At 38.0% G+C, this 14,234-nt stretch overlaps 1 protein-coding gene across 9 annotated transcripts in view; it reads left to right on the top strand.

Moving 5' to 3' along the window:
- Positions 1–14,234, top strand: part of CNOT1 (CCR4-NOT transcription complex subunit 1) — an 88,573-nt gene that overhangs the window by 3,939 nt on the left and 70,400 nt on the right. For all 9 annotated transcript variants that reach the window (XM_067552688.1, XM_067552736.1, XM_067552727.1 and 6 more), the window contains exons 2-4: positions 4,802–5,074; positions 13,109–13,216; positions 13,983–14,081. In XM_067552688.1, the coding sequence (XP_067408789.1) occupies positions 4,973–5,074; positions 13,109–13,216; positions 13,983–14,081 (309 nt within the window). In that variant the 5' untranslated portion in view covers positions 4,802–4,972. The remainder of the gene's footprint in view (positions 1–4,801; positions 5,075–13,108; positions 13,217–13,982; positions 14,082–14,234) is intronic.

The raw sequence follows: 14,234 nt of genomic DNA, 5'->3' as shown, positions 1-14,234 counted from the left end.
CTTAACTGAACCATTTTAAGACTTCTCTTGTAGAAAATCTCTTGTTTTGAAATATTTCAAAGCACTTCAGAAGCATTTTTATTTCACCCTCCTCAGTGGTAAAACACTCAAACACCATATGCCTTTAGAATAGTATAGTGTATGAAGCTGAAATGTCACAAAGTAACTGATAGTGCATTTTGGTTTATTGGATGTATTGATTAGCAAAACCATTTCAATATTGAATACTAACTTCTTTCTTTGGAGACTGAAGAGCGTGTGCTTTGTTTTAAAGGTCCTGTATTTATAACCTGCCTGAATTCCATAATATTAGAGGTACTTTGCATAGATTGCCAACTGAAACGTCTTCTCCTATAGGAGATTCTTATGATATAGCTCTTTCTTTTTAGAAAGTGTAATGATTCCATGCAAGACTTATAAGCTGACTAAAGTGAGCATTCTGTACCACTTGAAATAAAATTATATATGTTGTGTGTGAGTATAGATAAGTGCTAGTACAGATGAAGGTAATCCATTTAAAGGGAGACTGAAGGGCTGAATCTGATATCATCTGAAGGTAGTGCCCAATATCTTAAATACTCTAAATATACTGATAAACAGGCTCAGCCCAGGAGACATTCTGATACAAGCCAATTTTATCTTGAAGTAGACACAAGCAAAGTGTAGTGCATCTAGGATTTTTTTAGTTACTTTAAGTGAAAGAGTACAGTTTGCAAAACTCAGTGGCCCAGTAACTCTCAAGTTTTAAATATTACAGCTGAATAAAAACACTTTGTCCCTGATGATGGCTATCCAAATCAGGTAATGTTCTCAAACATTCATATTTAACAGACTTGTGTGCATCTCCCATCCCATTCATGATTGTGTAATGTCACTGTAGTACTATAGTGATTGCTTAGATGGAAAAGTAATATTAGGAAAGTTGTATCTTGAGCTGTCTCAGTGATTTCAAGCAGTGGTCACCTGTTCTATGTAGATTGCTAATGAGGAAATTCCAAAACATCATTTGCATCAGTGGGGACTTCTAATACCTTCAATCATTCCATTGCAATAAAGCTTTCAGCTTCATAGTCTAAAAATTGTAAAGTCATACACAATCTGGGATGAAATCTCTGATCCACAAATCTGACACTTTTGTTCTACCCTGTGAATGACTGTTCACTTCACTGCAGTATAGGATCACTTCAGCTGTGTTAATCTGACTTGTGGAATAGGCCAAGTATGTTGTATCTGATATACAGAAAGATGAAACTGCTGATTTTTTTTTTTTTTTTTTTTTTTTTTTGAGTGGTGGTGAGGAAAGGACAGCTTTCCATATCCATTACTTAAGAGTCTCTCTCCTTCTTTAGAAGACAAGGCACTTTCGATTAGTTAAAATGTCTTTTGAATAATTTTTCTGTAGTTGATTAGGATCAAGCTTAGGGTTAGGTGGGGGATGGGAGGGATGATGAGTGGCATTGGAGGGCTATCAGCACTTGCGTGGCTTAGCCTCTGTCCTCATTGTAAAGTGGTTGGATACCAGCCTAAGTGAAAGTCTCTTGAGCTTTGACTTGTACCCTTGGACTGGCCAGATAGTGCAGGTTGAAAGCACACCAAACTTGGAGCAGGTTTTGTGTGTGGATGGGAGGAGAGTGTAGTGACTGTTTTGGTGTCACCCACATAGTTGTTGTTGGGGCATTTGATGCCCTGGATGAGCTTATGAATTTATGAGCTTATAAAATATTACATTATAAAATCCTTCAGAATTATAACTTTAAAGGACAATGACAGCTGATAAGATGATTAGGAAAATTTAATGCAGCACTTCTGAAAGAGCTTATACAAGTACATATGTCTTGCCCTATACACTGGTCAAACTTGGTGGAGTTTGAGCGGTAGTGAGTGCCAGAGGAAGAATTCCTTCTCACTTTCCAGCAGCCACAGGTGTGAGCTTTCAAACTTTAGTTGCATACTAGCTACTCCAAAAATAGAGCCCATGAGCAAAATCTAGGTAGAGTGCTGTTCCTAGACTTTATACCTTGGCAATCACTGTGGAATCCAAGTACTCTAGTACAGTGTTTCTCAACCTTTTTGATACCAGGGACTGACTTCTTATACTATGTCAGGGAGATCTCGGACTGATGCTGGTCCATGGTCAACCGGTCATTGAGAAATACTGCTGTAGTAAGGGGGAAGGTGATTAATTCTTACCAACAGCTTGCTGATGAATTTGACTTCTTAACAATTCATTGTACTGGACCTTGCTGGTGGCCATTCCCTATATGTCATACCAGCCTAGTAGAAGTAAAGCAAATTTCTCAAGCTCTACAGTTGTTGTGCAAGTAAGCTGCGTCTGTGTGCAAAGTGAGAACTTTTTGAAGAATATACACTTAACTTGGCCAGGAAAACTAGTCATTGATTTTTTTTTTTTTTTTTAAATGGGAATCTAGTAATCTTTTTTTATAAAACTACCTTTAAAAAAAAAAATAGTTTCTGCTTGGATTACTCCTGACAGTCTTTATGGTTTTAAGTCACCTTTATTTCTTTTCTCTGCTGAGTGAAAGACCCTTAAGTAAGGTAAAGGGATTATACTCCGGTCAAATGCCCACAGTAAAACTGAAGGGACTTCTCTAAACTTTTAGTTAGACATGTTAGATGTCTGAAATTTTTCCTTCTGCAGTAAATTGACTTTTTTATAAGTTGAAGGTGTTTCAGGATTCTGGAAATAGAAGTCTTCTAGAGAGTTTCTTTTCCTCCCAACCTCTGAGCTCTTACTTTCTTCATAAACAGTGACAATCAGGTTATACACACAGGTTTCAGTAATTTTTATTTTTGTAGCGTAAGGCAGCAGTAAAAATGTGGGTTTTTCTAATACAGCAGTGCGTAGCTTTGAAAATCTGACAGTGGTTTGTAGGTTGATATAGAACTTCTATAAGGTTTTTTCCTCTAGATTGCTGCTACAATTAAGCTTTTCCCAGAATACCAAAAACTGGTCTGTGGAATATGAACGAACATTTTTGTGACATGTAACTCAGACCCTTTAATTTTGGGCATCTTTGTGAAGGAGCATGTCAACTTCTTAGATATGGAAGACTAACTTACATTTTGATGGAAAGTTGTTAGCTAACTGTGCCCCAGGAGCAAATACTTGCTTATATCACTAAAACTGTCACCTGGTCCAAGTATTGGCTGTCTGCAATACCAAAGAAGCACAAAATGCCTGAAGGTGTGTACTCCTCCCACTCCATAAAGCAATGTCAAATAAACATAATAACTTGTAATGCTAATTGAAGGGGAGGAGATGGACCCCACACCTAGGACATTCCTTTGTATAAATATGGGAAAATTTGTTAAATTTGACATGGCAGAGGTGAAGAGCACAGCTTTTTTAGCTTGTTGCCTATTGTCATAATTTTAGTTGTATCAACTTTAAACTCTTGTGTGGCAGAAAAACCTTTCTGTAAAAGGCCACACCTTTTAAAGAAGTGGCTTTCTAAATATGGGAGTCAGAATACTAACATTCACCCTGTGTCTATCCTCTTAGTGCTAAAACACAGCTCTTGGAAACATGTCCTAGCATGTATGATCAGAGATCTTCCTCAGTACCTTGTGGTAATATAATGTTCACTCTGAATAAAGTGAAGCTTCATGCTCCTGGCGAGTTGCCAGCTTGACTTTTGTTTTGTATACTTCAGACAAATGGCAAGAGCTAGAATGCTGCTGATTGATTACAAAGTCTTTTATCAACATAGCTTTCAGAGTTTCTTTTAGGTCTTAAAAAGCTAGAAGTCTCTTCAGTATACATGTTTTAGGATGCAGTTTTACCCCACTGGCAATATTCAACTTGACAAGCCAGATTTCATTTTAAGTAAGATTTCATATTGTCATAGTAATTTATTAAGCTGTTTAGCTTTGCTGTTTTAGCTGGTCAGAAAGTTGTTTAGTTTATGGTAAAATTTTAGGGTTCGTTTATTGCAAATCCTTGTATTTACTGTTTACAATTGTGTGCTGTGATCTATTTGGCAAAATAGAACTGCACACTGCAAAATCTTTCAAATAGTGAATTGTCCCTAAAACTTATCTGATGCTTGGAAAGACTGACCACTGGTTCTTGCTCTGTGGTATCTCATGTTACATATCTCATTCCCTTGTCTCTAGCACTGCTGACAGATTAGAAATATCAGCAGTAGTCACTTTGAAAAGATAAAGAAAAAGCTCAGAATAGACCAAGGTTGCTGGAGAGCTTCATAAACAAGGCTGGGTTGGGGGAAAAATCTACAACAGAAGAAGTTCCTTCTGTGGAGACTACACTTCATTGGCACATGCACATAGGCTACCATAAGAAATGATCTAAACAATGTTCCAGATATTATTCTAGGCCTTTACATCAAAGGGAAGTTGATAACAAGGAATTTTATGTTTTCTTAATAATACCTCAGACTGTAAAACATGGTAACTGACTCCTTTTCATCATTTATTTTGCATTTCACTCCTCTTGGGCAAAAACTAAACTGCCTTCTGGTTCTTACGCTGTCATAATGTTGGACTTCCACTGCAGGAAATATTATATTTTCCCAATTCTGTGTGGCTTTTTTAAGGATTTTCATTAAAAAGAGGCAGGAAACTTTTCTATTAAACTTTTCAAAACTCTAGTTTTGGACACACTTCAGGTGATTCAGAAACAGTGTAAAGAACTTACAAGGCTAGTTAAATACTATACAAGTTTCAGTGATAGACTTAAGTGTATTTCAAAAACCTTTGGAAGATGTTTGTAAACTGATAACATGAACTGAACCTAATTCAATGCTGTATTGTCTTCTAGGTGCCATGATTCAGAAAAGAGTAAGACCACTGGGAAAGAAGAGCTGAAGAAATAGCACAGAACAGATATAGGCTAATTTTAAAAAAAAATTAACCTGTCTCTGAGGTGACTAAAGGGGAATAATGGTGATTTTGCGCCGGGCTCGGCCGCCTGCTTCCGCCCCAACCAGCAATGAATCTTGACTCGCTCTCGCTGGCCTTGTCTCAAATCAGCTACCTGGTGGACAATTTAACCAAGAAAAACTACCGAGCCAGCCAGCAGGAAATACAGCATGTAAGTAAACTAAAAGAAAAGAGTGCTGCAAAGGAAACTTTGGAATGGAAGGATGGACGCATCAGACGGTCTCTCCTTTTGAGTTGTACCTCACAGCATTCATAGTAAATGCATAGTAATATATTAACGCTAAATATTTTTTCCAAGGTCCAGAATTTCAACTCTAACCCTACTGGAAATAAGTCTCATTGGAACTGTAACAGCTTCATCAGCTAATGGGTCACTCAGTGATGAGGCAATTCTCTCTGCGCCACGCCGCACCCCCCTCCCCCCCCAAGTCTTACTAACTTCACTTTTTTATAGCTACTGATTATTTGTTCTAACAGTTTCTCTTGGGAGACTCTACTATACAAAAAATTCTTCCTAAATTCCTTCAGATCAGGACCTTAATTTTATGTACCATTTGTTCGGAGTTAACTTAAAAGGCTACTTGTTTGACTTCCTGTTCAAAATGTTGTCTCACTGAAATGGTGGATGTAATAAAAGGCGATAACTGTACAGTGACTCTAGAATTAATTTCCAGTCAAAATCTAAACACTCCTTTAAAAGGGCATACCTTAAACATTTTAAACACTTCTAATGTTCCTTGAATCTTGCTATTCTTATTTTAATTAGCTAACTGTTGGATCCCTGTATAACAAGTAAAATAATTCAAGTTCACTTTCTGGTTCTGGGTTGCAGATGAGGCAAGGAAACCTAAAATGTCCACTGTTAATTCTTATTTTGAAATGTTTGATATTTCTGTTAAGATTCAGGCCACATCTTGAGTTCATAGCCTTTAACTGTAAAGGGAGCCCTTGGGCTGAAAAACCTTGTCCACAGTGGATTGCTGAAGAAGGAATGCATCTTATTGAACCAGTTTCTAGAACTGGTTCACCTAAAGCAACAAGTCTTCCAGACTTGTATGAAACCAGTTTAGTTAGTTCAGTTCCCAGCAGGCAGATGACCACATCAGTCTGCAGTAGGCATCCATTTTAGCAATATCAACAGAAAATCAAAGGGTCGAATGAGCATGGATAATGAACTAACCTGTCACCTGTAGGGGTGGAATTCTAAATCAGGGGTGAGGCACAGTGGCAAAGCATAGTGGGCACTATTGCCTCATGTAAACTGCTGCTTTTGTGAAAAACTTCATTTTCCAAGTCTGTCAGCATGGTACCTTTTTTGAGCAGTAAACTAAAACTTGTTTTGATGCTTGTAGGGCAAATATTGAAGCAAGCTCTTTAGATGAGTACTTAATTTTCATTTGAGTCTGATTGTATTTAGACCAATGACTGAAATGGAATGGCTTTAGTAAACCTGAGCAAATGAAAGCTTTGTGATTGGAACTGGCTTTCGAAACACTCCTATGGTACAGGTCTCAAGTCTGTCTTGTTACAGCTCTTGCCCATAGTCCACAACAAATAGGGCTGTTTCTCAAGTTTGTCTGACTTGTTTGGACATCTAACAGTAAATGCCAGTGAAAATGAGGTAGGATATGAGGCTAAAATAGGGAAAGAACAAGTTTAAAAATTATTTAAACAAGTTAGATGTCTTCAGGTCATCACAGCCTGATAAAATACATCTTAGAACATTCAAGGAGCTGACTGGGGATATCTGAGCCATTAACAGTCATCTTCAAAAAGTCATGGAAGACAGGAAGGATTCCAGAGGACTGGAAGAGGGCAAATATAGTGCCAGTCTATAAAATGGGAAATAAGGACTACCCAGGGAATTACAGACCAGTCAGTTTAACTTCAGTACCCGGAAAGATAATGAGCTAATAATTAAGCAATCAATTTGCAAACACCTAGAAGATAATAAGGTGATAAGTACATGGCTTTATCAAGAACAAATCATGTCAAACCCATCTGATAGCTTTCTTTGACAGGGTAACAAGCCTTGTGGCTAGGGGCGGAAGCAGTAGACGTGGTATATCTTGACTTTAGTAAGGCTTTTGATACTGTCTTGCATGACCTTCTCCTAAAGGAACTAGGAAAATACAAACAACTTAGATGGAGCTACTGTAAGGTAGATGCATAACTGATTGGAAAACTGTTTCCAGAGAGTGGTTCACAGTCAAGTTGGAAAAGTATATTAGTGGGGTCCCTCAGGGATCAGTTCTGGGCCCAATTCTGTTCAATATCTTCATCAATGACTTTGCTAATAGCATAGAGAGTATACTTATAAAGTGTTTGGACCCAAGTTGGGAGGGGTTTCAAATGCTTTGGAGGATAGAATTAAAATTCAAAATGATCTGTACAAACTAAAGAAATGGTCTGAAGTAAATAGGATGATATTCAATAAGGACAGATGCAAAGTATTCCATGTAGGAAGGAACAATTGGTTGCACGCATACAAAATGGGAAATGATTCTCTAGGAAAGAATATTGCAGAAAGATTTGGGGGTCAGAGTCGGTCACAAGCTAAATGAGTCAATATAACACTGTTGTCACCCTTCCTCCCCCCTCCAATATTATTCTGGGGTGTTTTAGCAGAGTGTTGTAAGCAAGACACGAAAAGTAATTTTCACTCTCCTCGGTGCTGACTAGGCCTCAACTGGAGCATTGTGTTCAGTTCTGGGTGCCACATTTCAGGAAAGGTGGACAAATTGGAGAAAGTCCAGAGAAGAGCAACAAAATGATTAAAGGTCTAGAACAGTGGCTCTCAATGTTTCCAGCCTTTTGTATCCCTTTCAGGAGTTTAATTTGTCTTGCGTACCCCCCAAATTTCACTTCACTTACTTACCTGCTTACAAAATCTGACAAATATAAAAGTGTCACAGCACACTATTACTGAAAAATTACTTACTTTCTCTTTTTAACCATATAATTATAAAATAAATCAATTGGAATAATAAATATTATTTAATAAACAAATAAGTATATAGAACAGTATAAACAAATCATTGTCTGTATGAAATTTTAGTTTGTAGTGACTTTGCTAGTGCTTTTTATATAGCCTATTGTAAAAACACTAGGCACATATCTAGATGAGTGGATATATCCCCTGGAAGACCTCTGCATACCCCAGGGGTAAGCATACCATTGGTCTTAAACATGACCTATGAGGGAAAATTGAAAAAACTGAGTTTGTTTAGTCTGGAGAAGAAAACTGTGTCCTCCTCCCCCCTCCCCCGTCTTCTCAAGTGCATAAAAGGTCAGTTCTTGACTCCCTAACATTTATTTTATGACACTAAACCCATTAGCAGACTTAAATTTACTCTTATTCCTTTAGGCTTAATTTCTTACAAATCTGTCATGAAAAGCACTTTGTGTGTGTGGTGGGGGGAGTCTTCCACTGCTTCATCAGTTTAGGAGATGATGTGGATAATCTGCCTCTAAATTGACCTACAGTTCACTTTGTTTTGATTGCTTCTAAAGTTTGACTGGAGAGCCCTTAAAATTTGGATTGTGACTGGAGTGGTGAACCATTTTACAGGAGTTGTCTGGATTATATATATTCCAGTTTATTGGTGGTTAACCTCCAATAACCTCCTACTTGAAAATCTAGTCTTGGAATCATAACTCCTGTGATCCGATGTTGTATTATATGTCAATACTAAATTGATTTGTGTATTTTTACACGAGTGTTCAGCATTGTTTCCCTCTAAACACTGACATAAAAGGGAAGCTATATCCATGTGGTTTAGCAACTTTTTAATCTTGTAATATACTGCTTTGTACACTTGGTATTAACTTCCTAAGTCTTATCTAGATATCTCAGTTAGAGGATACTTGAAAACTACATTGTTGTAGCTGTTTTGTCTTGTATTCAAAAGTGATTACCAAAAGTGTTCTGTAATATTGATTAAAACCTGCTTTAATGTAACCTTTTTCTATCTCCTGCAGCTGTTGTTGCATAATGACACACACATGCATTCAAAAGCATAACTATAGCAGTTGTTAAGCAACTAGTAGCTTTACTGCTTTTGAGCTTTAACATGCCTTTATGCCATTTGATAACAGATGAAACTTAAGACTTTGCCTTGAAAACTAGGATCTTACGTTGAGGTCTCTTGAACATCTTTCTAAAAGCTGAAATTTAGATCACAGGCTCTTAGTCTGGGGTTGCAGTCAAGTATAAGGTGTTCCTGGCTGCCCTGCTCTTCCAATATTGTTAAAGGGAAGGGGATCCTAGTTAGATGAGACCTTGATATCGGATATTGAGACCCACTGAGTTAGAGGAACAAGGCTTTGTCATATTGATTTAGAAAAGGAAAATTACTCTTGACATGCACTTGGTGTTTCCTCATTAAACACAAATATCTTGCTTATCAGCAAACACTGTCATGCTCTTGAAGCAAAATGAGTATATGATAATATTCAAATAGGGTTAGTTGTCAAGACACTTCTGCATTGCACAATAAACTACAGTGGTGACCTTAAACACAAAAGCCTAAGTCTTTCCTTTTTACTTAACTGTGCTTAGGGGCCTGTCTATCATGTACTCAAATATTTAAGTGGTTTTTAAGGTTCCACTATTGACACCACCTTCTGATTAATCGATATGAAAATATGGTGCCTTGTAATCATATATCTAATGCAGATAACTTTTTTCAAGCTGCATGCTACAAAACAAGCATTTGTTTTTTGAAAGCTTTTGAACTGTTGCATGTGTCTCCATGATTGTTGTGTCTGGGATAGATGGCTCCTAGAACATACCTGTAGTGTTAACAATTTAGATTTTACCAAAAAGAGTGATTGTAATAACAAAATGTTAATGTTTCATATAACTTCCTTCAAATTCACCCAACTTAAATGTTGTTGTGACTTAAACAGTGCCCACCTCTTTTCCTGAAAATCCATCTGTGATCTGATTTATACATCTACTTAGATATCTTTATTGTTGAACTATTTGCATAAGGTGCTACAAAACAAAGCTCTGCTCTAACCTATGTTGCTTAGTAGGCAGTGGTGAACTTGCCACTGGCGGTCAGCCAGACAGTTATGTGATCTAGTATAGTGACTTCTGTATTATAAATTCACTGTATGAACAAGTAGACTGACCTGAATGGGAACATCCTCTACACTTCCCTGTATCAGGAATCATTGATTCAAACTGGCAATTATCGTTCTCAATTTTCTTGAGACAAAAATTAAGTGAATGTAGTCCTGGCTAGAATTCACTTAAGTCTGAGTTCTTCTCGCCATAGGCACAACATGGAAAGAAGGAGAATGTTTTCCTTCACCCTGCACAGAAATGTGCCTCACATCAGGAAACACAACATCTAAATTTGGGAACAGCCTAATTCCCGTACCATGTCAGTTTATGGATGCTAATTAATGCAGTGGTGCAATTGCAATTGTGATTTTAATATGGCTTTTCCTTCACTTTTTCTACCTTCAGTAACTCATCTGAGTCCACACATTTATTTGGTATAGCACACTGAATAGCTGGGGGATAGTAACTCCCTTCAAAAGTCTGGGACAGAGGTGTGGTAGCTGTGTCTGAATACCAATACTTAACTAATTTGGATTTCCCAAAGTTTTAGATGCGTTCTGCAGTCTGGATTGACAGATTTACTTTCAAGAATTCATCTGAGGCTTTTGGCCTAGTGTAAACATCTCTGGAGTCTTCCTTCTCCTCCATGAGGATAACCTGTTAGGAGGCCAGCACAGTCATAGAGTGGGGTAATTACTCTGGAATAGATGGTGGTACTATTCTGTCCTGTTGCACAAACAAAGAAACCTATTAAGAGAGAAGTGCATGGAAATGAAGAAGTGGGAGGGTAAGGAAATAGACCAAGGAAATTAAGCCACAGCGTAGACTAGACTATTGAAATGTATTTATACACTATTTCTGTTTGACAATTTTGTGCTTGGAGGTGATGATAGAATGTTGGTGGTGAACTCTAATCATACTATTGCTGACTGGGCATGTAATTAAAGGGGCAGATGACTTTTTAAACAAGTTCCTTAGTGATCTAAACTTGGGAAAGGAAATGGTTAAGTAGCACTAACAAATTATGTGTAAAAAGAAGCTCAAGGTAGTTAAAACAGCAGGGACTGGACTTGAGCTGTTTAATAGCCAAGAACCTAAGTCTCTTAAGCAAGAGTAAGGTGTGCTTTAAAGACAGTAACTACAACCTCACTAAGTTGCTGTAATGGCTAGGAGACCTGTTACAAAGTTGCTAATGAACAAACAGTGCTGTCCCATTGCTGTGCTTTTTGACAAGTTAATTTTAATTGTTCAGTTTAGGTACCAATGGACTAATATTGGAGGGAAAAGTCTTGTGCAGAGACCTCAGTCAGAGATGTCTGATGTAAAATCTATGCTGTAAAGCTTGCTGATCAGTGAGGCTCTAACTCTATTTCTCTTAAGATTACAGAAAACCCTAGTATTTAGGGGTTTATTAAGATATTCGTGAGACAGCTGGGCACTGATAACTTGCACTTGTTCTAGTCTGTAGTTCAACACCATGGGTATGAGTGGATAGTGATAGTGAATCCAGAGGGTCTTGTGTTCGGAAAGGTGTGGTGGAACACTCTGGCTTTATGGAGCTCAGTGCAAGGTCAGAACTGTCGCTGTAAATCTATCCCTCTGTATGATTGTGCTGAGGAGAAAGGGCTAGAAGCTTGAACAAGTTCAAGATAACTGCAGGTTTATGGGATGTGGGGATGAAGTGGGATGTAAGTGAGAGCTGAATACCTAAGATGCCTCTTAACCCTGTGCTTTTAGATAGCTTTATTATTCTGTGCATTATGTAGATAATTCCCAAGTTAGTTTAAACTAAGATATTTAATATGGGGTGTGCAAAAGACAATGCTGAATGAGCATCTCCCTTATCGGAACTATAGCAAGAAAAACAGTGAACTAGACTGAAGGACATGTCAAAGATCTGAAGCTTGTTTACTTTCAAAATGGCCTATAATCTTGGTATCCTATCTTAGGACTGGTCTACACTTACCTGGAGATTCGGCAGCAGTCGACGGGAGTTACGCAAACTAGGCAGAGTAGCTTGCATAACTCACGTCGACTGCTTTGCATCCCTTCTGCTCGCTGTCTACCCTGCGCGCTGTTCCCATCGACGCAGCGCTACGCTACTTGAGGGGGTGGTTTACCAGCATTGACTTCCTGATCGATTGAGCGGTCAGTGTAGACCCGCTCTGCTGATCCAGAAAGATCGATCTGGTGGCGGCGAATTTGCCGCTGTAAGTATAGAGTCAGCCTCAATGAGTCACAAGTTCATTTTAGCACTTATCTGGAGTTAAGACTCTTACCATATTTCCTTGCCCCCTAGTATACTCCCCTTACTCTGATTGCCCCCTTCTTCCAAATAAAATAATTCAGGTTCTAATGTATTGTCACAGATGGGGGATCTCCCAGAGTTATTGGTAGAACCAGTTCAAAGCTGTTGGATCTGCCTCTAGCACACTACTAGATAAAACAATATTCCAATTTAGGTGGGTCATTGTCTGTCAAAGGCTCAGGTAATTAATTTGTAAAACACTAATCTTTTTTGTTTCCTATATTGGTATCTGACAGAATAAATACCAGAACATTTTTTCAGTTCTGTAGACTGTCTAGATAACTTTCAGGGATTATCCCATGTGTTGGAGCTGAAACACTGCTCACACCACCATGTCGTGCTCAACCATCCTTTGACACAGTGCAGGTTAGTGGCATGAAGATAACTAAATAGGCACATTAGGATGTTAAGGAAATTTCCTTATGTACTGATTCCTCCCCCAAAAACAAATGAGTTGAGTGCTAAACTAGTGTGACTTAATGTGGGCAGAAATATGATCAAAGACTGCAACTGGAGTTAGAAGACCAGATCGGGATTCTATTCCTCTCATTATTTTACTACTTTGATTGTCTGTCCATCCACAAATGGGGTTAACCTTTACTTCACAGACGTACTGAGAATTAACTACAAAACTTAGATCCTCAGTGCCTATTATATGAACTTGATTATTCTGTTGCACAAAGTAGTGAAATTACTGCAGTAACAAAAGTACTGGTGCCCCATCAGTGTGTCTGACAACTTTCCATCAAAATTGTTGGACGTCTTGTCTTGTCTTCCTAGACGGTTTATTCTTGGTCTTTCAGATTGTGAATCGGCACGGTCCCGAGGCAGACAGGCATTTACTACGCTGTCTATTCTCGCACGTGGATTTCAGTGGCGATGGTAAAAGCAGTGGCAAAGATTTCCATCAGGTAAATTCTGCACTTGGATAATACTAATTACACTTTTAACGAGCTTACTGCAAAGTTCTCAGGCCATTTTAAGCATAAAGGCAGGGTAGAGGTTACTGCCTTCAGTGAATTGGTGGAAAACATCCATACACAGCTTTTGAATTATAACTCCTTTTGTTGACTCTGTAAACTAGTGAGAAGGTGGAATTACTGAGAGTTTCTTTGGCTTTTAAAGAATTCAGACTCAGAAAACCTACTACTAAAGTGTGCTGGCTCTACTCTTTGCTCCAGGCAGCACAGTCTTAAAACTTCCATCACCTTTTTAAAGCTTTGTCCAACCTAGTAATACAATGAGCAACTCTCTTACACACTTCCAAACTACTTAGGTGTGCCCCAAAAATCTATTTCCTGTCTTAAGCTTCATTCTTTCCTAAAATCTTGAGAAACATTGCTTAACTGAGACAAGTGAAATAAAGCACTGGACTTGCACATCCAGTTTACTTTGCCAGATGACTGAGAAACATGTTTGGTCAGCTTGCCTAGTTTGGCAAATGATTTTAAAATCTAAACTTTTAATGACAAGAAAACAGTCAAATTCTGATGCACACTCGTCTGTTCTTTTCCGTGTTTCTTGGTACAAAATACTGAATTCAGAATCTGAGGCGCTTGAAAAGCTTACTGGATTATTGTTACTATTTCTGTGGAGTGAAAAGTAGAGGTGATAACTTAAATACAGATGCACTATGTCAAAGTAATAGCAACGTTACAGCTACCTTGTTCTTTTCAGACTCAATTTCTGATCCAGGAGTGTGCGTCGCTGATTACAAAGCCAAACTTTATCTCGACGCTGTCCTACGCCATTGACAATCCATTGCATTATCAGAAGGTTTGTATACCCTGTTTTTAAATGGGGCAAAGTTGTGAAAAATGACAGTCCATTTTATTATGGAATTACATAGAATATTTGTAATGAGTTATATTTTAAATGGTTTTTTTTTTAAACAGGAGAATGTGTTGAACAAGGCAGTAGCATTTATAC

Source organism: Emydura macquarii, unplaced genomic scaffold, assembly GCF_026122565.2.
Source record: "Emydura macquarii macquarii isolate MOO-44397 ecotype Brisbane River unplaced genomic scaffold, CSIRO-AGI_Emac_v2 contig_295, whole genome shotgun sequence".
Taxonomy (NCBI): Eukaryota; Metazoa; Chordata; order Testudines; family Chelidae; genus Emydura; species Emydura macquarii.
This window is presented reverse-complemented; position numbering and strand designations above follow the sequence as displayed.